Source organism: Oncorhynchus tshawytscha, linkage group LG06 (assembly GCF_018296145.1).
Source record: "Oncorhynchus tshawytscha isolate Ot180627B linkage group LG06, Otsh_v2.0, whole genome shotgun sequence".
NCBI classification, from domain to species: domain Eukaryota; kingdom Metazoa; phylum Chordata; class Actinopteri; order Salmoniformes; family Salmonidae; genus Oncorhynchus; species Oncorhynchus tshawytscha.
The window spans coordinates 66,289,281-66,314,955 of NC_056434.1; the positions used below are offsets into that span (position 1 = coordinate 66,289,281).

At 43.5% G+C, this 25,675-nt stretch overlaps 1 protein-coding gene across 5 annotated transcripts in view; it reads right to left on the bottom strand.

Annotated features, from left to right (window-relative positions):
• Positions 1-25,675, bottom strand: part of bmpr1aa (bone morphogenetic protein receptor, type IAa) — a 65,646-nt gene that overhangs the window by 3,559 nt on the left and 36,412 nt on the right. Inside the window, exons 3-8 of one of the 5 annotated variants that reach the window (XM_024424630.2) lie at positions 13,635-13,980; positions 2,005-2,164; positions 1,494-1,596; positions 1,195-1,294; positions 965-1,061; positions 539-677 (exon numbers count right to left, since the gene is read on the bottom strand). In XM_024424630.2, coding sequence (XP_024280398.1) covers positions 539-677; positions 965-1,061; positions 1,195-1,294; positions 1,494-1,596; positions 2,005-2,164; positions 13,635-13,701 — 666 coding nt within the window. In that variant the 5' untranslated portion in view covers positions 13,702-13,980. Of the gene's footprint in view, positions 1-538; positions 678-964; positions 1,062-1,194; positions 1,295-1,493; positions 1,597-2,004; positions 2,165-3,034; positions 3,120-4,092; positions 4,578-4,619; positions 4,639-13,625; positions 13,981-25,675 lie in introns of those variants that run through there. The other 4 variants (XM_024424629.2, XM_024424633.2, XM_024424631.2 and 1 more) reach the window with 4 other exon arrangements.

Genomic DNA, 25,675 nt, shown 5'->3' on the forward strand with positions numbered 1-25,675 from the left:
ATCATACCTACTACAACCTTTACCATTTGTTAATTCGGTATTCGCTGTTGCAAGCCAGATACGCACGTGTTTCTTTGTAAGGCCCATGATGTTATACTTAAGCAATAAGTCCCGAGGGTATATGGCCAATATACTACGGCTAAGAGCTGTTGTTAGCACGACGCAACGCGGAGTGTCTGGATACAGCCCTTAGCTGTGGTATACTGGCCATATACCACAAACCCACAGAGGTGCCTTATTGCTATTATAAACTGCTTACCAATGTAATGAGAGTAGTAAAAATATGTTCTGTCATACCAGTGGTATACGACTGTCAGCCAATCAGCATTCAGGGCCCGAACCATCCAGTTTATAATTTACAAATTCACTTAACCTAATATAACCTCCATATGGACAAAGACACACACATAACCGCTGTTACTCTTTCCTGGAAAGCAGAAGTCACATTTTGAGTCACCTATTATGTAACCATAGCTAAAGGCTTTTCACCCAGGTCACATGCTCCAAAGCCCCTCCCTGTGCAGTGAGGGGTCCTTACCAGCAGGGGGAGCCCTGAGCCACTGCCAGAAGACTGGCACTGGTTGATGAGGTCTTTGAGAGACTCTCCCACAGGGATGAAGGCCTCGTCCTGCTCCAGGTCCCGGTGGTACTGCTGCCGCTCCGTCTGCCACTTGTACCTGACAGGAACACATACAGATCAGTACAGGGCTCACATGCTAAAGCTACAATAGATGAATGTCAAACGCAGTACGGTCGCAACAATCTGCCTTTATCCCCAAACAGTCGAAAACAGTCCAACTTAGTCACAAACCCATGAAAGTATTCATAGAAATGCTAACTGACACCAAAATGTGACTGACTAATATTCTCCCACAAGTTAAGTTAACCAGGACTCAATTCCCATATACATATGGAAATAAAGTTTGAATCTCGCTTTGTCAGCTTTTCTCTGGAGTAGTCCTACCTGTAGTAACAGACTACTGTGATGCAGATGAGAGTGCAGCAGCATACGGTCATTGATATAAGGAACGCCAGCCAGTGGGCACTGCCAAAGTAGGAACCTGCAAAACACCACGAGTCTGAGTCACGAAATTGAGTATCAGACCCTGACATACCACCACAAGAATACTCTTCTGGGGCCACTATACAGAGGAACACCAGCAGTAGAGTAACATAGTTGGCCCTAAGCCTCACCAGTGTCCATTGGGGGAGGTAATGTGGGCTGCAGGTCCCGATTACAGAAGTCCGTCCCGCAGCATTCGATCGTTCGCCTTGTCTGAGCCCTGGGCGAATCCTGAAAATAATTAAATGAAACCATGTTTTTTGGTGTTGTGGCACTCAATTCAACAGGGGTTATTCAAGCAATAACTCAAATATGAATAATAGCTATATACACACGTATAATAACAATACAGGCACATGTTACAACATATAATTGACACCCCTGTGTCACAGTCCTGCCCCCTTCCATACAGACCACAAGACACGCTTACCTTGCATTGAAAATGTGAGCCTTCATACTTCATGCAGCCAGAGGTCAGAATAGCTTCTCCGTTCTCATCCTCCTCTATGATGGCAAAACATTGGCCATTCGTCCTGCAATAAAAAATTCATTATTCAATGAGTACAGTTCCCAAACACACTTACGCCTCGATCACACCTTCAGAGTCATTGCACAAAATGGTACACATCACCATCTGGATGTGTATGCAACAAAAGTTCAACATTCACCCTCTGCTACCATTTCTGTCAAGTCGTTTACGCATACAGTATGACGCATACGTTCGATAAATCCAACGTACGCACCACACCGAACGACACTGCAACTGCAACGCAGCGAGGCAAACAAATCGTTCCATTGGATATTAATGTACTTCTGGTGTACCAAAAGGCAATGACGCTGAGATCGAGGAGTTAAGTCAGAGTTGACATTCATCACAGACCCAAAAGTCAGAGTTGGAACAAACATATCAATTAAGAATTTGGCCTCGGTTGGTTACTCACTCGCAGGTGTTATTTTTGTGGTCCTCTGGACAGTAACCCGAGCAGTAGCAGCTCAGAAAGCGGGCGGCGTCCTCTGGGGCCACCGTGGTGTCGTCCCCGGGCTTCCTGGACTCATGCTTGTGCCCGGTGCCGTGGAGCATGTGGTCTGGATTCTGACCAGCTGGATGGACAGAGAGAGAGAGAGAGAGAGAGAGAGAGAGAGAGGGGGATGGTTTCGTTTTATAATGACAGTGAAAATGTCACAATCCATCCTTTTCCCCCTCCATCTGGGAGACACTGTCTGCCGTCGCACACGTCACTGTTGCCAGAAATACAGAACATAAACACATTGTGTAACATTTTCATTCCCCGCCTAACACAACATCTGGTTTGAAGAGTTAGAGTAGTCAAATACTAGGCTATATATTCATAGTAAACACAACTGTCCTATGGTGGGTTTGATTTATCTGCCCCCCATCTCTATTTGTTTTTATATGAGAGCGGTCCGCTCCTAATTGTGCGCGCATGTGATAAGTCTGATCCATATATGGCCAGAGGGCTATTTATACTCCGTGCTAGTGTCCAGTTAGAGCCATCACATGCATGAGCGTAAGCAGAGCAGAATACTGGCGGGCCAAGCCAACATCTGTTGTTCGCTACATTATCACTGTTGTCAATCTGATTGCAGTTACATATGAAATTGAAAACAACGGCATGGTTTTAATGGAGGAAAAACCTAATATTCATGCAGGCCATTATGTTGTGGTTCTTTATAATGGCAAGGTTTAGTACACAGCAAATGTTCACTGCTAAAATCAGTTTACGCTGGTTAAACTAGCCGAGGGGGCACTGCCAGGACTCTGTATTAACCGCACCTAAAAAAGGGGCCTTGGCAACAAATCTACTGACATCTTAAGGAGCCAGTCAGAGCCATTAAGACTAGATACATGGCACCATGGATACAAAGCCAGGAAGAGGACATTTTACAGAGAGGCACACTAATATACGTTAAGTCCCTAATGCTGCATTAAAATGTTGAGTATGAGCTCACTGTGTGACTACTCCTATCCTCACGTTACTGTCTGGTACTCCCTCCACCTCTTCTCATGCCCTTTCTCCTGATCTCTTTTCCTCTCCCCTTGCAATGCCCTGACCCACTTTCCTTATCAGTCCTCCTCTTGCCCGCTTCTTTTTGTACAATCTTTTTGCTTCTCCTGTCTGTTGTTCCTCCATTGTCCTCCTTGTTCCATATCCTTCTCTTCTTGACTTATACCTCGTCCGAGCCCCTCCTTTCTCTTCCCCTCCCCCTCTCAGTCTGCTGCCCCCTCCCTCCCTCAGGAGAGTGGACCTGGGCTGTGGGGCTCCTGTGAGTCGTGAGCATAAAGCACAAAGTGATGTCTGTGTGCAGCGCTCGGCGCGGCTTCGGCACTTCCTCTGGAGCATGACGCGACTCGAGCCTGCTCCAGTTCAGACATGTCTGCAGAGAGCCAATCACCTGCAAACCTACACTTTGAAACGTCTCGGCAGCAGAACGGCACCCTTTTTTCCCTCTTCCCTCTCCCGGCTGCTTGTCTCCAGCTCCGCATTCCTTCCCGAGACCCCATTACTGGCTTCAGGGTTGCCGTTCTTGTTTTCCTCAACATCTCTCTTTCCTTTTACAACTGAGTGCCCTGGTGGCTCTAGATTCAGGCTGCATTCTCAGAGTAATTTTACTGGTAAATGACCATTTAAAAGGAGAGCCCGAGAGATAAAGGAGCTCCTGTTGGGCTTCGGCTCCTTTTTTACAGTTCATTTGTACGCTGATCATGTACTTACAGACTCACCGGCTTCCTGACGTCAGACAGCCTAACAGTCGACCAGGACCACTACTTCTACGAACGCTTCACTTTTAGTGTTGTACTTCAGCCAAAATGATGGAACCCCATAGGGTGGCAGACAAAAGTGTGCCAATCTTAACTTAGTTTTGGGATCCTTTAGAATCAAAAGCTATTATGTAAAAACATAACTGTATCAAATTAAAAGCAACTGTTAGGCCTCTGTATAACAACTAAAGCAAAGCAGACCAGAACTGTTCAGTAATATTTTAAGACAACCAGGCAAGTGACTCACTACAATCCTCAATGTGGTCAACACTAAGGTCATATCACCAGAGCAGAGAGAAATCACTGTGGCGGGGGGTTGTGAGATCATAGCCGTATGCTTGAGCTGGGGTCCTCGGGGCATAGAACAAACCCTAATCTGTTGTACAAACAAGGGTGGCAGGAGTTATCGGTGGCGGAACTGACGGCAACACCCTGAAAGAAAAAAAGAGTCCTGAGCAGTTCTCGAGTGAGATAGCAGAGCCGGTCTCAGAAGCTGTGAAATCCGGGGCTTTTGATGTCCGCCTTCTACCAGTGAAGAGGAAAAGAACACACCGATTACAGGACTCCAGAGTTCCAACCAAACACTCAGACCAACATCCTCCTGGGGGGGGTAAACTCAGTCTCTTTACTCTACATGCGTCACACACACACACAAGATCCAAAGAAATAAAGCTCCTAAAAGGAGGCAGATAGTCTAGACCTCTTGCCGTTGATATTACACACAGGAGATTTAATCAAAATAATATCTGAAATTGTTGCACTAATAAACTATACTTAAGTGGTGGCATGGCCCAGGGCCCAGTTTGAGCTGGGCTGTCCCCTGGCGAAGTCAGATTGGCACAGAGCAGTGTTGGGAGGCAGTGTGGAAACTTATAAACACACAGCAGACTGGAACCAGATCAAACGGGCCAAGCCCCAAATAGAAACCAGAGAGCTGAGGGTAGATGGCTCTCTTTCTCCCTCCCACACTCCTTCTCTCTCTCTCCGCTCCTTCACTCTCCCTCTGGGAGCTGTGCTCGGTCTCGACTGGCTTGAGTCATGTTTGAGGGATGGGGAAAGGGATTCAGGAGGCTCCCGGATGCTTTGATGAGGTGATGAAAGCCTCTTTATAGTCCCTGAGTAAAGCACATAAACCTCGGGACACGTTTTTACTGTAGTGACTGGGAGCGTCGAAGACTTCTGAGGCCTCTCTCCCACTGGAGTCTACAGAGAAAGCCATGTTGACAATACAAGACTTAAAGTTCACCATCAAACCCACAGAGCCTCAAGGCCCTTTTTGTTTCTATTTGGCTGGGTCTCACTAGTGAAGACACAGAGTACCTCTCTTCCCCTCGACTAGGAGGCCTGTGATTGGCTGGGGGCCGTGATTGATGGGGAGCAGCAGCTGTCAGTGGGGCTGGAAATGGCTGCTGGTGCTCTCTCTGCCTCCACATGTGTGCTTAATTCTGCCGCCAGTCACGGCGGAGTCTGAGGTCTGGCAGAGCACCCCCAGTAATGAGCCTCTCCATCTCCAGTCAGCCACATGTTGCACTCTTAAAGGGCCAGCACACTCCAATGCTAACGAGCCAACCCATCTACTGGCAATGGAATGCAGTGCTCTTAAAGGGCCAGCAGCAGAGCCTATTTTTGTCAGAGCCAGCCATAAGAGTGCAGCGACATGAGATAAACAGTGTTCTGAACTGGTTGTTCTTCTAACAGGACACACTGTGGAGGTGAGGGGAGTCGTATATCTGCACACAAACACAGTCACTGAAACCTGCCCTCTCCTAAAGTCTCAGGCGAAATTGAGTAAGAGTGTGTGTGAAGAACAAGTGAGAAGAAAATGAGAGAGCAAGGTGAGAGCAAGGTAGAGAGAGAGAGAGAAAGGTAGAGAGAGAGAGAGAAAGGTAGAGAGAGAGAGAGAAAGGTAGAGAGAGAGAGAGAAAGGTAGAGAGAGAGAGAGAAAGGTAGAGAGAGAGAGAGAGAAGAGAGAGAGAGAGAGAGAAAGGTAGAGAGAGAGAGAGAAAGGTAGAGAGAGAGAGAGAAAGAGAGAGAAAGAGAGATCAGCTCACAGCAACAAACCCCAGAGACGATCAACCTTCCTCTCTGACCTTGGGGGTGGGGGGTCTGGACGGGGAGAGAAAGCTACATGAAATTACAACTCTTGAAGTGGGTGAGTCGACAAGTAAATGAGAAGTTTGGAGGTATTAGCTGACAAGTATATACATCCTTGATAAAGATGAGCAAAAATGACTGCATTCAATAAATAATAACAAATACTGAGCTATATTGTATTCTCAAAAAAATTATTTATACTAATACAATTGCTCAGAGAAAGATTTGTTTAACAAGTTGTAAAACATTCTCAAAAAAGGTAGGGGTCCACATGTTTGGCACCCCTGTTTTCAATGACAATAACAGCAGAGCCTTTTTCTAAAAAGTTTTCTGAGTTGGAGAACCCATTGGGAGGGATCTTAGACCATTCCTCCATACAGAATCTTTCCAGATCCTTGATATGTAGGCAGTCATTGTAAATAAGAATTTGCTCTTAACTGACTTGCCTCGATAAATAAGGGTTGAATAGATAAATAAAAATCATGTCTGCGTTTATGGACTGCCCACTTCAATTCAAACAGGTTTTCAATGGGTTTTGTCTGGAGACAGATGGCCATTGCAAAATTTAGATTTTGTGCCCAATTAACAATTTCTTTGTGGATTTGATGTGTGCCTGAGGTTAATGTCTTGCTAGAAGATCCACCTGTGGCCAAGTTTCAGCCTCCTGGTAATGGCAACCAGGTTTTTGGCTAAAAATGTCCTGGTAGTGGGTAAAGTTCATTATGCCATTGACCTTAAGGGCCCCAGGACCAGTGGAAAAGAAATAGCCCCAAACCATCAAAAAGCCACCACCATATTTTACAGTAGGTGTGGGGTTATTTTCTGCGTATGCGTTCTCATTTCAACACCAGACCCAACACTGGTGTGTGTGGTCAAAGACCTCTATTTTCATGTCATCTGACCAAAGTGCCGGTTCCAATACAATGACATTTAGCAAACTCAAGGCGTTTACATTGTTTTGGAAAATAGAGCTCGTTGGTGATGTATTGAAAACAGGGTTGTTTATCATTTTTACCCCTACCTTTGAGGGGGGGAAAGTAGTACTTGTTAGACAAAATCTATTTCTCTGAGCAATTATATTCATATAAAATGATATATATTTTCCACTTTTTGGAGAATACAATATAGTTCCAATATTAAAAATTATTTTTGCTCATCTTTATCAAGGGTGTCAATCATTTCGGACCCCCACTGTAAGCCTTACAAGTGAACCCAGAGACTTCGATGGCTCCCCCTTTTAGCTCCATCATCACTTTCCCAGTGGCAAAGGACAGTATACAGAGAAGATATTTATACTTCTTGCGTTGTTCCTCCGGTTTGTGATGACAATAGAAAAGTGACATCGGCTGTTACCAAATCTCCTCCTCGCAGGTGTTACTGGAACCTCTTCACCACAGCACAAATCCAATACATTCTGTTCATCTTAGTCAGTGATTCACTACAAGGCTTTTGCCCAAGATGTAGGACAAAAAGAGAAAAAACCCCAGTGTGTGTTCTTTGAATGTTATTGGAGAATTTCCTGAGGAGTTCATTCAACAACCTCGGTTACCTGGCAACAGTTAAATACCTTGAAATAGGTATTTAACAAGCTGCAACAGCCTCACGCTAATTAAAACTCCTCACACATGGAAAACAACAGCAAATTTAAAAAACTAGACCTATAAAACATGCGCCTTTTCCCCTTGGTGAGACAAAAGTGGAATTCTAATTGGTTTGTTGACACTTCAGGAGCAAAAAAAGTGAGTGTGAAAAGAGCATTCATGAGCTAGCACAGCAGGCCCCTTATACAGCCACTCTGGCAGCCTCTTGCCCAGCGGGCACCTCTGTACCTGCCCCTTCTCCCCATAACGCTTGGCATATGCCAGGCCCAGGCCCCACACTCCCTTACTAATCAGCAAGCGCAGCGGGGGAGAAAAAAAGAAAGAAAAAAAAAGCGATAGAGAAAAACCTCTCGTGGGATTGAATTATTTCCGGAGAACAATGAATGTTTGGAGTATTTTTTGCCCTGTAACGACTGACAGTATTATAGAGGAAATGGTTCACGTGAAAAAGGAACCCAGAGTGCCAACAATCACTTCAACAGCTTCCTGTAGTGAGAGGGGGGGGCATCAATGACTGAGCTGCTGGCGGGAAGGAAGGAGAGAGGCTAACCTGGCCCTGCCTGGGTACAGAGGCACTGTTTCACTGTACAGTATGCCTGGTACAAGGTAGACATGGGAGACCCAGAGTTAACGGACACTAATCAAAACAATAGCATGGGCTCTTTGATAACAAAACAGGGTCCCAACCAGTCTCAGAGAGCGACGCTCTGATTTAATCATCCCTAAGACTTGGACCGGCCTTGCCTTCCTCTTATCAGCCTGCGTGTGGGTGTGTGTGACGGAGTGCTAAAAAGCTCTGCTTTTAGAGTAATCAGATCCTGATATTTGCCTTCACATCTCATTGGCTGGTTAAAGGTAACCTTTTACGAGCCTGAGAGCTCCGTCTTTATGGCCCTGGTTGGCTTTATGGCTGCTGGTTGGTTCACTGTGGAGGCCCCGCCGGGCAGGCAGTATGAGAGCAACAGTAGGAGCAGCTAGAGGGAGGCCCTTTTATGAGGCCCCAGCCCATTAAGATCCATATCCTCCCGGCATAAAACCAGCGTTATACTTGAGACCTGCGTGTGCCTGGTACATAGAAGAAAACGATCTTGGTGACTAAATTGTGCTGTGATCAGAGCGTATTCAGTGTCTCTTCCATACATCGATCTCTCACGACAAGGCAAAATGAGGCAATATCATCGGAACATCACGATATTCAACATCTAATCTCATTGAGAACAGGGCATTTCCCAAGTGGGAAATGGGTGTTTCTGCACATCACGGTAACCTTGATATTGAGAGAAAGGACTGAGTTGTACCTATGGTGCTTGGTTCCCTAATTAGCATATATGCAAAAGTTCAATGTCATTGCCATATTATCCTGTTAGGACCACATGGAGGTTTTGTTACTATTATTTAACTAGGTAGCTTACTTAGGTCATGCATTTCAAAAGGCATTGCATCACCAGCTAATGAATTCCATCACAGCTATTACAATGGCTTAAAATACTGATCTCTCCATAGTGGGGGATGGGAGACTGTGGGTCACATAAGGGCCTTGCTTAAACAAAAGCAGAAATAAGTATTTATGCTAATTTAGTTGAACAACATTTATCATGCCCCTCCTCCATATGCAATAGATGGGAGTGTTTCAAAACTTCTTATTTTGTCTTGGTGTCCCCCTTCATAACGGAGATCAAATTGAAAGTAAATATTTCAAATCCTGTATTTACAATATTCGTCACGTGCCCACACACCTCTAATTCTGAAACGTGAGCATACCTCAGAGGGGTTGCCCTGGTAGTAATTGTAGGTTTTTATAAAGCACCCAAGACCAATCTGTAAATTCATTTGACAATTGGAAAAAGAGCTAGTGTAAATACTGCAATGCGGGTTGGATTGAATTGAGCCCCTAATCTTAATTTTCAAGGTGATGATAGCATGTTTCTCCCCAAAACAATATCGCAATAAATGTGAGTCCACGTTCCAAATATCATTTTTTTTGCGACCCATGGGGAATTCGAACTTAGACCGCAAGTGGTAATAGATGCCAGGAACTCGATGCCTTACAGCTGTAAGCCAACGGTCCAGAGACGTATTTGCTCGCGATGCAGATCATCTTATTATCAGAGCCTGCCAGTGGACTTCTGGTTAGTATGCTTTACTGAGAAAGTGTTGGTATCATGTTAGGGCTGACCACATTTAGTCGATTGGTTGAGAGGCTGTTGATCGTCCGAGATTTCTTTAGTCAAGCAGTAGCAAAAAATATATATAAATAAATTAATGGTGTACAAGACACCTGTCTGATTAGCGCCTGTGAGTGGACTGATCCATTGTGGAGGACGTTCGAATGGCACAGTCCATCACTCTAAGACATGTGCTACTGAAATTGCATACGTTTATATTATGTAAGAACAACAGTGCAACACTAATAAAAATATGATTATTTTATAACTAAGACTCCTGAGTTGGATAGTGGTCGCTGTCCGCGGTTCTGAAACACATTACTGCGCTGTTGAATTGGTGCCTTTTACTAGGCCATGTTGCTTTGTGCATAATAGCAAAGTTAACCAGCATCTTGGTGTTGAGAACAATGCAGCGGGGGCAGCAGGAGAGATAGGAGACAAAAAGAAAAGTGAGGCGAGAGGAAACCAACTTAATTAGGTCTATAATCAATAGACTAACTTAAAATGTTGTAAAATCCTCCATATACACACACATTGCATTAGGAAACTATTCAGACCCCTTGACTTTTTCCACATTGCTACGTTACAGCCTTATTCTAAAATGGATTGAACTGTTTTTTCCCCCTCAATTCTACACACAATTACAAAGCAAAAACAGTTTAGAAATGTTTGCTAATTTATTAAAATACTGAAATTACATTTACATAAGTATTGAGACCCTTTTCTCAGTACTTTGTTGAAGCACCTTTGGCAGCAATTACAGCATCAAATCTTTTTGGGTAAGATGGCACGGCACACCTGTATTTGGGGAGCTTCTCCCATTCTTCTCTGCAGAGCCTCTCAAGCTCTGTCAGGTTGGATGGGGAGCATTGCTGCACATCTATTTTCAGGTCTCTCCAGAGATGTTTGATTGGGTTCAAGTCCAGGCTCTGGCTGGGCCACTCAAGGACATTCAGACTTATCCCGAAGCCACTCCTGCATTGTCTTGGCTGTGTGCTTAAGGTCGTTGTCCTGTTGGAAGGTGAACCTTCGCCCCAGTCCGAGGTCTTGAGCGCTCTGGAGCAGGTTTCATCAAGGATCTCTGTATTTTACTCCACTCATCTTTCTCTCGATTCTGACTAGTCATCCCTGCTGCTGAAAAACATTGCCACAGCATGACGCTGCCACCACCATGCTTCAACATAGTAATGGTGCCAGGTTTCTTCCAGATGTGAGGTTTGGCAATCAGGCCGAAGAGTTTATTCTTAGTCAGATCAGAGAATCTTGTTTCTCATGGTCAGAGTCCTTTAGGGGCCTTTTCGCAAACTCCAATCGAGCTGTCATGTACCTTTTAATGAGGAGTGGGTTCCGTCTGGCCACTCTACCATACAGGCCTGATTGGTGGAGTGCTGCAGAGATGATTGTCCTTCTGGAAGGTTCTTCCATCTCCACAGAGGAAGTCTAGAGCTCTGTCAGAGTGACCATCTGGTTCTTGGTCTAGAGTCTCATAAGGCATTCCTGTTTTGAAAATATTTGCAAACCTGATTTCACTTTGTCATTTAAGTTAGTGTGTAGAATGATGAGGATATTGTTTTTTAAATACATTTTAGGGTAAGGCTGTAATGTAACAAAATGTGGAAAAAGTCAAGGTCTTGAACACTTTCTGGAGGCACTGCATATCTACAGAAATAAGACAGATCCTGCCTCTGTTCCATGATTCCGATTCCATGAGCACCAATCCTCATGCAGCAATTTCCCAAATTCAGCTGTTTTTAATCTTTCGCTATTAAGTAAAATGCTTTACACTCTATTTTATAATTTATTTAATTTTGTTCAAATTTTCAAAATGGTCATACAAATTCTATTTCTAATAACCCTCTTTCCTCAATCTCCTTATTGTTGTTATTATGATCATCATTCAATCAAATTTGATTAAAAAACAATTTATTCGTCACATACATGTTTAGCAGATGTTATTGCGGGTGTAGCAAAATGTTTGCGAAATGGATAAGTAATGTCGTAATTAGTAGGCTTATACCCTGACTACACCGCTCGCGTCATGTGCGCTAGCGTTTCAAAATAAGTTTAGAAATCTGTTATTCAATTATTGCACCCACACTGCTCGCGAGCGTCACCAAGGGTTAAAATAGAAGTCCTTTCTATTTCTGACGCAGATCGCGCTGCAAGTCCTGCCTCTCGTGCCATCTCCTCATTGATTATACCCACGTGGGCGATTGAAAGACGAACTGTATTGCTGGTCATTGTGGTAATACTATGAAAGTTTTGATGCCAATCACCATACAAGTTCAAAGATGAAAAAGCCTGGGAGGAGAGATGACTAGAAACAATTCGGTTGACCGTTTTATGTGTGGATAAATTGTCGGAGTAGTGGACCTTGTGCATTTCAGGTAAAATAACAACTCAATGTTTATATCCCTGGACAAATTTACTAGCAAACAGCAAGCTAGCTAAATAGGACAAATTAGCCAGCAAGTTTAAGCTAACTAGCTAAATTGCCATAAAGGTTTAATGCTTTTTGACCTGTTCCCAAATTAATGTAATTGGTTCAGAGTTTGTTTTGATATTTTAACCTGCGTGTTGTGGTCGCGTTTGGTGTAGGGGGACAAAATAAATGTATACACGATGGCGCACGCACACAGCTGGTTTGGGTTCCGTGTTAGTATAGCAGCCTTGTATAACCACCATCGAGCTGTAGGCCTTAGAGCGCAACCAGTTTAGTCGTAGTACCGTAACTTACTTTGGCCTATAATTTAAATACTTATATAGGCTACTGTATCAATAATTTATTTGTTCATGTCATGACACAGCATACTAGTCATTAATGACGTGACATGCAATCAAGCGCTTTAGTTTAAAAATAAAATGAGCATAAACAATAAATAGGCCTAAACCATTCCATTTCGGAAATTGCATTCACAAATTAATGACTTTTCTAGTCTTTGATGTAATAAAGACATTACCAAAAAAAAACATATATATAAAAAGAAAATACTCTAGTACGCTTATAATTTATTCAGTGTTGTTTACATTGTTCCAAATGGTGAGAAAAATATTGTAATCTAACAGCACCTGTTTGGCACACATAATATGCACACCGCTTGCTCCATACCTTATTTTACCTCTATCTCCAATATTTTCCACAACTAGTCACATTTATTCCACACATCTGACTTCCCCTTTACCTCCTGAGCAACCAGTAAACACATTCCCCGTTTCTAGTTTTTCACATCCTCTGCATCTATTTTGCTTTCACATGTGTGACAGTGTTCAGAGTTTGTTATAACCAATTTATTGATGCGATTATGATATGACATAGGTCAGGCCCGATTGGTCACGGGGGTGAGGAATTGTTTTTTCCTAAACAAATGAGAGATTTCTGTAAGATTCCCTTTCAGTTAGAAATGGCTGTAATTATGTTGCAGCTTCAGGAACAGAGCTATACACACGGACATTCTGTGGTGGTCACTGCAGCAGGGAGGAAGGAGACAACGGTTGCTAGTCACAGTCAGGCGCTATAAGTCAGAGCCCGGCGGCACAATCAAATCAATTGCGGTCAGACTCCCTCTAGTCATTTATGAGTCTTAATTATTTAATCAAACAGTTTGCTTAAGGCATCAGACAAGATCAGTGCATACAGTTGATTTGATTCAATTACATAGGATGTGTCTATATATGGAAAAATACAAGGTTAAGCAATTGGTCAAAAGAACAGACGACTCTTGGTCAGTCCTAGATCAGGTACAACTATGAATATTTATGAGCAATTCCCCCCAACACAGTTACCCAATAACCTTACATCAAAAACAGCATATTAGAGTATCCTTCCAACTAAAGAGAGTGGGAGGCACAGACAGTTGTGCGTAGTAATAAGAGAGGTGGCGGGGGCAGTGGGACAACAATAACAGAGGAGCCAGTCTTACTTTGAATACCTTCAGCTCTGATCACCAGTAGGATCCAGACTCCCACCGCAGTGATGAAAAAGGGAAGCACAGTCATCTTGGCACAGTGACTTGCTGAGTGGGCTGGACTGCGCTCTGTGGGAGATTGTTGGTCACTGGTGGTCACCCCTGTGGGCTCTGATGGTGTGCCTCGTCCTGTCCCTTCCTGATTCAGCTCAGGGAGAGCAGGAGCATAGTTTTCCCCCGTTGGGGGAGTGGAGGTACGGGTGAATATGTACGGGGAGGGTGAGGCAAGTGGGTGAGGGAGGATGGGTAGGATGGCACAAAAACAAAAAACTAAAATCTTCCTTCGCACAGGCTACCTCGGTTGGAAACCCTGGAAAATTAGAGAGAAAAGGGAAATATTGTTAGAGAGGAAGTACAGTATAAAACACAGCTTCTAGAACACTTTAACGCCATTTTACAACCTGGATTTTCCTTGCATGTGTCACTGCAAAGTGGCAGGCCCTTGCACAGCAATGTTGTGATCAAGTTTGGAGAGGCCAGCGGGTTGACACTGACAGTCAACCCCTATTGTCTTTGTAAGCCCTCGGCTGCATGTGATCAGATTTGCTGAGCAATTTAGCACAAATTGGGAGCAAACATACCAGACTGTGGTGGATAAAAACAACAATGTTCACTGGAAAATTAGAAAAAAAAGTGCCAATAGTACAGTTGGTCCATTTTGAGACACCACAGCCAATGCATTTGGAAAGTATTCAAGGCCCCTTAACTTTTTCCACATTTTGATTTGAGCCTTTTCCTAAAATTGATTAAATAAATAAAAATCCTCAATCTGCACAAAATACCCCATAATGACAAAGCGAAAACAGGTTTAGACGATTTTGCAAATGTATTATGCACAAACTATTCCAAACAGTTTCAGTTGGAAAGCTTGCGGTCACCTTAACACTCCTCCCAACTAACAAATGGATTTTCCACTAGAGGATGTTACTCTGACAGAACAAAATGACGCAGCAGCGGCTTCCCAACCGATTAGATCAGCTCCTTCGGCCAAAAAGAGCAGACAGAAAAGCCACTTATGATCGGTTGGGAATAGGTATTGGGAAAAAGGTGCCCTGCTGTACAATCTTTTAACAAAGCAGAACACTTCCTCTGTCATTTGAACAGGTGATTCCATTGTGGCATTACATGGCTGATGCAAGAAGTGCTTGGGGCTAATGGTGCTTTCAAGACAACACGGAAACTTGGAACCTCCAAGTTAAAACTTGGGATTTTTTTTGCAGAGAGCTTCCTATTGGTTGATTCTGATACTTTTAAAGTAGGAAACTGAGCTCATCTTTCTACAACGAGTTTCCAAGTCAGAAATGTCAGGTTTTCCAAGTTGTCTTGAACGCGGCATAAATGGTAAGAAGGATATAAGGCTGATATGACCCTGCTGACTTCTAACCTTACACTTTAGTGATCAGAGGGACTAAGCCAATGGGGCAAGGCAGGGCTCTCCGTCGCTCTAATAGCTAACGAACATGTGGGGTGACAACCAGCCTCGGATGAGAACCCCTCGAGAAGCCAAAACTGCACTTCATTCTCCCCTTTTTAATTCTCCTTCTATTATTGTGTGTGTTGTCCATCTTTGCCGGCTTGACCCCACGACCCTGGTCAGGCTGGCGCTACTCTTGAATGGCTAAACATGCCCAAATTATTTGTTGAAGGATGTTTCGCAATTACCCGTGTTGGCCTCGTCCAGCGTTAATAACGAGATGTGTCTGTTCCCTGCGCGTCTCACTGCAATTAGCGGCCCTGAGAAGTGCCCGTTCCGAGGGGGGGATGACAAATTAGTGGCAGAGCGGCCGGTGTCTGTCACTTTTGATTTGCCCGAGGGGGACAAAGAGCCCCGACCTGTGCCCCACTTTTCACACATCCCTGACTGGGTAATGAGGGAACAAAGAAGGCCTCCTCAAGGCTGGGGGACAAGACAGCCAACCAGGCACCTTTAAAGAGGGAGAGCAGCAGGACACACCGTGTGTGTGAGGGATTAGGTGCGATGGAGAGAACGGAAAGAGAGAGCGAGAGAAAGGGAACAAGTGTGTTATGGGGTGATGGTCAGGATGACAACTGTAGCTAGCCGTTTGTATATCTTCGAATGACTAAGAGTTTGACCTTTCTTTTATAAACCGGTGTGCAGACCAAAAATGAGACAAATCAAGGTTAGAACTTTACCAAAGTGGTAGTCTAATCAAATGTATATGCAATCTCCATTACTTTAAGCCAAATGACAAAACAATATTGCAATGCAGACATAATACAAACAGTCTCAGCCCTGGGAGAGGAGTTGTTACTATTTATCCTTAACGTTAAGAAAAGTCACTAACGGAAAACAGTTGTGCCCCCCCCCCTGAAGTCACGAGACATTGCAAGCCAAGAAATACAGCATTCCATTTCGAGAAACAGCTTTTGATTGCCGATGGATAGGCCTAGTTCACGATTCCGACTGTCTGCCTGGTGGCCGACCTGACTACACTGTGCACCTCCCCTCTCTCTCTGTCCCTTGGTAGCTCGCTATAAAAGATGCAAGTGTTTGTGTTCTCAGAAGTACGGCAACTAATCATGTCTCCTACGTTCAAAAAAATACATAGTGGAAGATGTGTGTTCTTTCTACTAAATGTCTTGGTAAATCACAGTATTTAAACTTAAAAAGTAATTTCTTAGGAGAGTGGTGTGCGAGCAGGGAGTTCAAGATTATTTGATTGAGTTTTCAGGGCAGGACATCAACTTTTTTTGCCATGTAGGACTCAAGTCACTTGTCCTCCCCCCGCAAAAAGAACATTTTTTCACATCAATGTATGATGCAAGGAACCACTTTACAAAATACCATAGATAATCATACAAAACTGTAGGCTACTCCCTGCCTATTGGCTTCTTGCATATTCAAGCCTGTCTCAAAATACAACACTGCCCCTTTAAGGCTCTCCTGGAGGATGGTTGGCCACCATTGCTACCCTATAAAATATTGCAACATTACAATTACAACCAAATAACTGTCGTTATAAAATAATTCCCAACCAGGGTTCAAAATGAAGGGTGTCCCGTCGTCCTTCAGACAAAGAAAATGTATACGGTTCAAAACAGACTCTGGGACAGTTCAGAGAGCAATGAGGTTGAAGCAACACATCAGACTGTTTAGCTTAAAATGTTGATAACGTCTTATTTCTTCATATTATAAGCTCAACAATGCGCACATGGCTGTAAACTATTATAGGCCTATGCATGTATATAGCAAAATGCAATTAGTGGGAAAACACAATTCTCAAAAGCGCACCGCGAGTGGTTTCATGTGACAGAGATGATAATCTCAATTAGAAAAACATAGAAAGAGGGGAAATCTAACAACAACAACTAGGATGCGTTCCTAATAGGACTAGGATTCTGCCTTTGGCTGCAGGACAATAAAAGAAAGTTAATTTGACAACCAACAGAACATGACAAAAAGGCTGGTTTCAATGGCCTATGAAGCGTTTAAGATAATTCCCTCAGCATTTCAATGACCATTTGAGCTGAACGAACCGTGCTTTTAGAAGTTAATTATTCTTCATTCCATTTGTCAAACATGACTGGCGTTTAGCCTATATGTATGTAATTAAAAGTCTCACGTCAGCATCGTTTGGACAAGGGTGTAGCCTATTCCTACCACGTAGACTTATGAAGGCCTAAATGAAAAATAGGTCTGAATATTATTCCAATGTTGACCTCTGATCCAATTCTGATTGTTTGTTAGTGATGTGATTTTTTTTCTTCTTTTCAATTGTTCATTCGGACAACTTAAGCCTATATTATTCTTGTCCGACTACTTTTTATGAGTAACGAAGGAAGTAAAATGTGTGCTAAAATAAGTGCTATCATTTGTTGATTTAACTCAACTTACATTCAATTAAATAAGCCACATAATTTTGAACATTCTAGAAGTTAATGTCGAGCCCTGGTTCCGGTCGCCTAGTGATGAACGTTAGTCCCGCTTCAGAAGCAGCATTCCTTTACAGAAGTAAAATACCTGTTCAGTGGAGCTTCAAAACCATCTCTAGAGAAGGTTTTGTGTCGACATTTCAAAAGTCGTAGTGTACCCTTTACAGACAAACAAACATGCTGTAGCCGAGACTCTTTAAAGGATATATGACTGCGGTAGATAAAACTTCATTGCCCGACTCTAGCATCATACATGCATAATAGGAACATTATTCTGCATTAGGAATTTATGTGGAATTAATTATTTTTTTGTTATCTTTTTAAAAAGGAAAAATTGCAGTTTATACTTTAAGCAAAATTGTCCGTTTGTCACCTCCCTAGTTTCTACCCCTGTCAGGTGGAGGCAAGATGAGGTATGCAGAGAAAAAGCCTGTTGTGAGTAGGGCTGTGACTGTCATGGAGCTTTAGAAGACGATAAATTGACCAGCCAAATGACCGCGGTCACCGTAATAACCGTTCGAATAGCATGCATTATTTATTTACACAAATGTTCTCCTCTCCTCCTGTCTGCATGTGCTACCATAGAAATAGAATGAATAGAACGGGCGTCCCCCCCATTCGAGTCAATTCTGGCATAATGGATGGACTGGAAGCCATTGTGAGTGTGCCCACAGGAGCAAAGCGGGAAGCTGTCCCCATCACCCCTGACACATACACTTCCCTTCCTAAACATGAGATGAACAGGGCACAAACATAACAGCTGGGGTTGCTGATTGACATGGAGACACACTATCCCTTCAAAAACAGTCGCTAGATACTAGCGTAGCTGCTGGCTTTTCTCTGAGATTAACAGAAGCCAACAAAAAGAGGAAAACTGACTAGTAAAGTAACCAGCAAAGGGCATAGCCTACAGTTAAGACAGGCAACAACTGTTAAAAAAACACCTACAATCAAAAGGAGAATGAGCTAACATTGAGGTACTAAAAAAAAGTGGGCTTGGGTTTAAGAGGCTTAAGATAGTCATCCTCTAGTCTCTGCGATGGTGTCAGGTAATTTTTTGCTGAGTAGTAACGCCACCTCTACATGGCACAGGACTCTGCAATATCTTCTTATGACAGCGAGAGCTAGCAGACTACGCTACATGACCAACAGGTCTGTGGACACCTGCCCGTCGAACATCTCTTTCCAAAATCACGGGCATTAATATGGAGTTGGTCCCCCTTTGCTGCTATAAACAGCCTCCACTCTTCTGGGAAGGATTTCCACTTGATGTTGGAATGTTGCTGCGGGGACTGGCGTCTATTCAGCCACAAGCATTAGTGAGGTCGGGGACTGATGTTGGCAATTAGGCCAAGCTCACAGTCGAAGTTCCAATTCATCCCAAAGGTGTTCGATAAGGTTGAGGTCAGGGCTCTGTGCAGGCCAGTCAAGTTCTTCCACACCGATCTCGACAAACCATTTCTGTATGGACTTTGCTTTGTGCAAGGGAGCATGGTCATGTTTAAACAGGAAAGGGCATTCCCCAAACTGTTGCCACAAAGTTGGAAGCACAGAATTGTCTAGATTGCATGTTATGCTGCAGCGTTAAGATTTCCTGTCACTGGAAGAAAGGGGCCTAGCCCGAACCAAGAAGAAAACAGCCCCAGACCATTATTGCTCATCCACCAAACTTTACAGTTAGCACTATGCATTCAGGCAGGTAGCGTTATCCTGGCATCCGCCAAACCCAGATTCGTCCGTCGGACTGCCAGATGGTGAAGCACGAGTCACCGCTCCAGAGAACACGTTTCCACTGCTCCAGAGTCCAATGGCAGTGAGCTTTACACCACTCCAGCCGACACTTGGCATTGCCCATGGTGATCTTAGGCTTGTGTGGGGCTGCTCGGGCCATGGAAACCCATTTCATGAAGCTCCCAACAAACAGTTCTTGTGCTGTCGTTGCTCCCAGAGGCAGTTTGTAACTCGTAGTGAATGTTGCAACAGAGGACATACTATTTTTACGGGCTACAGCACTTGGTGGTCCCATTCTGTTAGCTTGTGTGGCCTATCACATCGCAGCTAAGCAGAAATTTTACGAACTGACTTGTTGGAAAGGTAGCATCCTATGACGGTACCACGTTGAAAGTCACTGAGCTCTTCAGTAAGGCCATTTTACTGCCAATGTTTTTCTATGGAGATTGCATGGCTGTGTGCTCAATTCTCAACTCACGGTGCTGAAATAACCGTACCCACCTCATTTGAATAATTATAAAACATACTTTTGTATATATATAGTGTTACAAAATAAATCCCCCATCGTCTGGGTGGGAGCACTTGTGTTTGGGTTGATGTGGTGAAGCAGAATTAACACTGCATACATGTTTACCTGGTATTGCTCATTTTAATCTCAAACCTTGGTTGCGACCATCCAGGAAATGTACCTTACCCTAAAGCCGTGGTGTAGTGGGGGCTTTACGCGGGGATATGGCATATACACACACCTTTTTTTCTTCTTCAGTGGGTATTGCTCACTTCTTAATCCCTGGCTGTGGTGTAGAACAATGGCGAAATCATGCACAAAGCAGCCTACATATAAGCGCACATATAGCCTAGTTTCAGCAGAATATGGCATCAAGAGCACACAGTTCTCAAACCACATCGGTAGCCGGTACGGTAGGATAGATGTTTCAACTTATGGGATCTACCAGCTAACTAAGGCAACACGTTTTATTTTACCTTTATTTAGGCAAGTCAGTTAAGAACAAATTCTTATTTTCAATGACGGCCTAGTGGGGGCTAGTGGAATGACAGATTTGTACCTTGTCAGGTACAAATCTGGGGTTTGAACATTTAGCCCAAAATGTCCCTTCCGGCGGAATAAACTAGGGTTTCAAGTTCAAAACCACTTAGAACATCTGAGTTATGTTTTTGTGTGTTTTTAAGTCCAAAGAAATGCTTAAACCAAATCAGAGACCCTTTTTGATGTCTGCGGAAAAATATAAATGTTTTTGGTAGAGGGTAGTTGCCCTTCAATTCAGTTGCCCACCTAGCAAGAGACTGTTTTGCTAGCGGTGTTTCTGTGGGCATCGGGGGGGGGGCAGGCAGGGCTGCAAAATCCCCTTCTGATTTGATACAAATCATCATAACATTCTGCCGTTTAAAATATAACCTACGCCATTTAGCGGACGCTTTGATCCAAAGTGACTTAGTCATGCGCTCAACCATTTTACGTATGGGTGGCCCCGGGAATCGAACCATAATCCTGGCGTTGCAAGTGCCGTGCTCTACAAATTGAGTCATGCAGGCCTACTACAGGTACATAGGGGTAGGCCTACTTTTTAGTCAACATTTAATTAGGAAGGTTTTTTTGAGCGGGGGCAGCATTTAGAGATGTTCATTGAAACAGCCCGTGATGACTGAACTGCACATCACCGATTCAACTAAGTCTTCAGACCAAACTTTTACAATACCTGGTTTGCATACCCATTTCTTTGCATACCCAGGGCGGCAGGGTAGCCTAGTGGTTAGAGCGTTGGACTAGTAACCGGAAGGTTGCAATGGGGATTTTGCTTCGCAAACTCTGCCTGCCCCCCCCGAGTCGCCCACAGAAACACCGCTAGCAAAACCGTCTCTTGCTAGGTGGGCAACTGAATTGAAGGGCAACTACCCTCTACCAAAAACATTTATATTTTTCCGCAGACATCAAAAAGGGTCTCCTGATATGGTTTAAGCATTGTTGTGGACTTAAAAACACACAAAAAAAACATAACTCAGATGTTCTAAGTGGTTTTGAACTTGAAACCCTGCAAACTTTATTCCGCCGGGCGGGACATTTTGGGCTAAATGTGAGTATGCCCACTTCTCCAGGCACCCCTATACCACTGCCTTAAATGAAAACTTTACCAAGAGGTCTACTGAAACATGTAGGCCTATAGGTAGCTGGAAAATTGCATCACTGCTCACTCTTCCATCAGATGAAGAGAATGAAAGGGGGCATTGTCATGTGAAAACGGTGGTGCCACCTGTATAGAATAATCACTCTTATAGCGAACCACTGATGCATGGTCATCCCCCTAGGGAAGGAATTCTGGGTCGCACCACTCAATGGATGCCAGGAAATTCAATGGGCTGGAAATCCAAGGAGTGGCTACAGACAGGAAAACACTGAGAAAACGCTCCCAAAGAGGTCTTTAAATCCCATCTGGAGACTGAGGTGAACTGATAAGAGTCAAAATCATTCCATTAGGTCAGAGACAACAATGATGGAAATGAAATTGGCATCGTTTCAGAACACCGCAGGGTGCATATTATTAGGACAAGTGGGAGCACATCTAGAAAAGGGTTTAACCTGAGGTGAATTTGAAATGGTAACTCATTCCTCTGACACATTTAGATTTGACTGAACAATCCCTTAAAAGCTGCATATGGCCATATGGTAGAGCCAGAGTTGGGAATGATCTTCATATGTCCAACCCGCACAAAATGTATATAACTAATAGGCCTATTTTACAGACGTTAATCTCAAAATTCTTCTCTTAAAGGTCAGCTTATTCATTAATCCATTCTTCAACTGAGATATGGTTTAGACGCTGACGCTGCTACACCCATATTGTAATAAAGCTCTGTAAAATGAGCCTGGGGGGGGGGGTTGTGTCCGTCGCTGCAGAGAAGACAGACATCTATAACCAACCTTCACACATCTGCATTTCCCGCTCTGGAAGGCTGCAGTCTGAATAAAAACAAAGCTTCCTGATTGACTACAATGCTTTATTTCCAACTCCAGAGCTAAATATATATATATGATATATATATATATATATATACACATATACACACACATATACAGTATATATATATATATATATATATATATATATATATATATATATATATATATATATATATATATATATATATATATATATATATATATATATATATATATATATATATATATATATATATATATGAGATAAGTATTTAGTCAGCCACCAATTGTGCAAGTTCTCCCACTTAAAAAGATGAGGCCTGTAATTTTCATCATAGGTACACTTCAACTATGATAGACAAAATGAGGAAAAAAAATCCAGAAAATCACATTGTAGGATTTTTAATTAATTAATTTGCAAATTACGGTGGAAAATAAGTATTTGTTCAATAACAAAAGTTTCTCAATACTTTGTTATATACCCTTTGTTGGCAATGACAGAGATCTTCACAAGGTTCACACACTGCTGCTGGTATTTTGGCCCATTCCTCCATGCAGATCTCCTCTAGAGCAGTGATGTTTTGGGGCTGTTGCTGGGCAACATGGACTTTCAACTCCCTCCAAAGATTTTCTATGGGGTTGAGATCTGGAGACTGGCTAGGCCACTCCAGGACCTTGAAATGCTTCTTACGAAGCCACTCCTTCATTGCCCGGGCGGTGTGTTTGGGATCATTGTCATGCTGAAAGACCCAGCCACGTTCCATCTTCAATGCCCTTGCTGATGGAAGGAGGTTTTCACTCAAAATCTCACGATACATGGCCCCATTCATTCTTTCCTTTACACGGATCAGTCGTCCTGGTCCCTTTGCAGAAAAACAGACCCAAAGCATGATGTTTCCACCCCCATGCTTCACAGTAGGTATGGTGTTCTTTGGATGCAACTCAGCATTCTTTGTCCTCCAAAGACAACAAGTTGAGTTTTTACCAAAAAGTTCTATTTTGGTTTCATCTGACCATATGACATTCTCCCAATCTTCTTCTGGATCATCCAAATGCTCTCTAGCAAACTTCAGACGAGCCTGGACATGTACTGGCTTAAGCAGGGGGACACGTCTGGCACTGCAGGATTTGAGTCCCTGGCGGCGTAGTGTGTTACTGATGGTAGGCTTTGTTACTTTGGTCCCAGCTCTCTGCAGGTCATTCACTAGGTCCCCCCGTGTGGTTCTGGGATTTTTTCTCACCGTTCTTGTGATAATTTTGACCCCACGGGGTGAGATCTTGCGTGGAGCCCCAGATCGAGGGAGATTATCAGTGGTCTTGTATGTCTTCCATTTCCTAATAATTGCTCCCACAGTTGATTTCTTCAAACCAAGCTGCTTACCTATTGCAGATTCAGTCTTCCCAGCCTGGTGCATTTTATTTCTGGTGTCCTTTGACAGCTCTTTGGTCTTGGCCATAGTGGAGTTTGGAGTGTGACTGTTTGAGGTTGTGGACAGGTGTCTTTTATACTGATAACAAGTTCAAACAGGTGCCATTAATACAGGTAACGAGTGGAGGACAGAGGAGCCCCTTAAAGAAGTTACAGGTCTGTGAGAGCCAGAAATCTTGCTTGTTTGTAGGTGATCAAATACTTATTTTCCACCATAATTTGCAAATAAATTCATTAAAAATCGTTGAAGTGTACCTATGATGAAAATGACAGGCCTCTCTGATATTTTTAAGTGGGAGAACTTGCACAATTGGTGGCTGACTAAATACTTTTTTGCCCCACTATATAATATTGGGCTTTGCTGTTTTAGGGGAGGGTAAAAATGTAGACTTGACCAATAAGGGCCTGGTAAATGGAGGTATTCTGGAAAAAGGGGTATAAATAAAAAATAAAAAACAAGTACAACCGAACACTCTCGCTACGACTCTCACACAGCCTTGGAAGGAGCTCTTCACTGCAGCCCTGCTGCCTATAAAGTGAACAGAGTGATGTGGTATGTCATTTGTCTCCTTCTACCTTTCACCCCCCTTCTTCCAGCCTGCTCCCCCACTCGCTCTCCATGCCTTGGCCCAGATCCATGGCCTCTCCTGGGGCCCCTCCTTGCAGGCAGCCCTCTCCGTGCTGCAGGCAGCCTTCTCCCAGTGTCGGCGCCCCGACCAACATGCCTTTCAAGGCCTGCTAGACTGCAGGGCAGACTTTCTGGCTCCACTGCCATTGTTTGCTTGGCTGCTTTGCGCCTCATCCCGGGAGTGGATTAGCATAAGAATACCCATCCACACGGAGCTGCCTCCAACCCACACCCTCTCCTCTCATTCCCCATCCTTGACTTCTGCATTTTCCACTTGACTCCCTGAGCCATACTCCAGTGCTGAGTTTCCACCCAAGACTTACCCCAGTGTTTTACCCAAAAGGCTCAGACTTTTCTGTTTACATCTCTACGGACCGGTACCCGTGCCTCACTGGGCCATGGCCTCTGCGGACCTGCTCTGACTTGGGACCAAGGCCTGGCCACTTACGTTTCAACCATCATTTATATAACAATGGCTAAGTTTGAACATAGGTGCTAACCATAGGATGTTAACCCACGCACAAAGCAACTGTCTTGATGATGCACAGGTAGATGATACTGTCATCGATAGTTTACTCCATCCTGCTCGCTGCAAGTCTTTAGTGTTACACTAGATCTTACAAACCTGGGAGGTAGGTAGCCTAGTGGTTAGAACGTTTGGCCAGTAAACGAAAGGTTGCCACTACGAATCCATGAGCTGACAATATGAAAAATCTGTAGATGGGCTGATGCTGGTCGTGACGCCACTCTCCAAGGGTGTCTCAGGGGGAGTTGGGATATGCATAAAACACATTTCCAATTCACATGTGTATAATACACACTTGTACATGTGTGAAACAGGATAGATCTAAGCACCCATCAAATGATTAACATTTCTTGTAGGGAGGCATACTGCATGACCAAAGTGAAAGAGACAGTTAATCTGCAAACATGACAGGTAAATTAGTTGGTGATGGTGATATCAGAACCATAGTGGGGTGGTAGATGTCTAGTCTCCCTTATGGCTCATATCAGGTGCCTACAAAGAATAAGCACCCGCATATACTTGGGGGTAGAAAACCAATAGATTTGGCTTGTGATAAAAATACATTGTTAGGTCACGCTCATAATTCAAGCCAGTCCTCAATGAAAGCAAATCAGTTTGTCCTTTTTTTTATACACTTAATCTGTATGCAGGAAACGGCCCCATTGTGTATAGTTTATTCCTTTCAAAAAGGTCTGGATTAGTTACCATTAGACCATTCCTGATAAACAAGCAAACCATTAGGCTACAGCAGTTCTAATGGTCTTCGATGGTAAAAGTCCCAAAAACACTATAGTGTTTCGCAATTGTAATAGTATTGGGTTGCGTTGGGTTTAATAGTAAA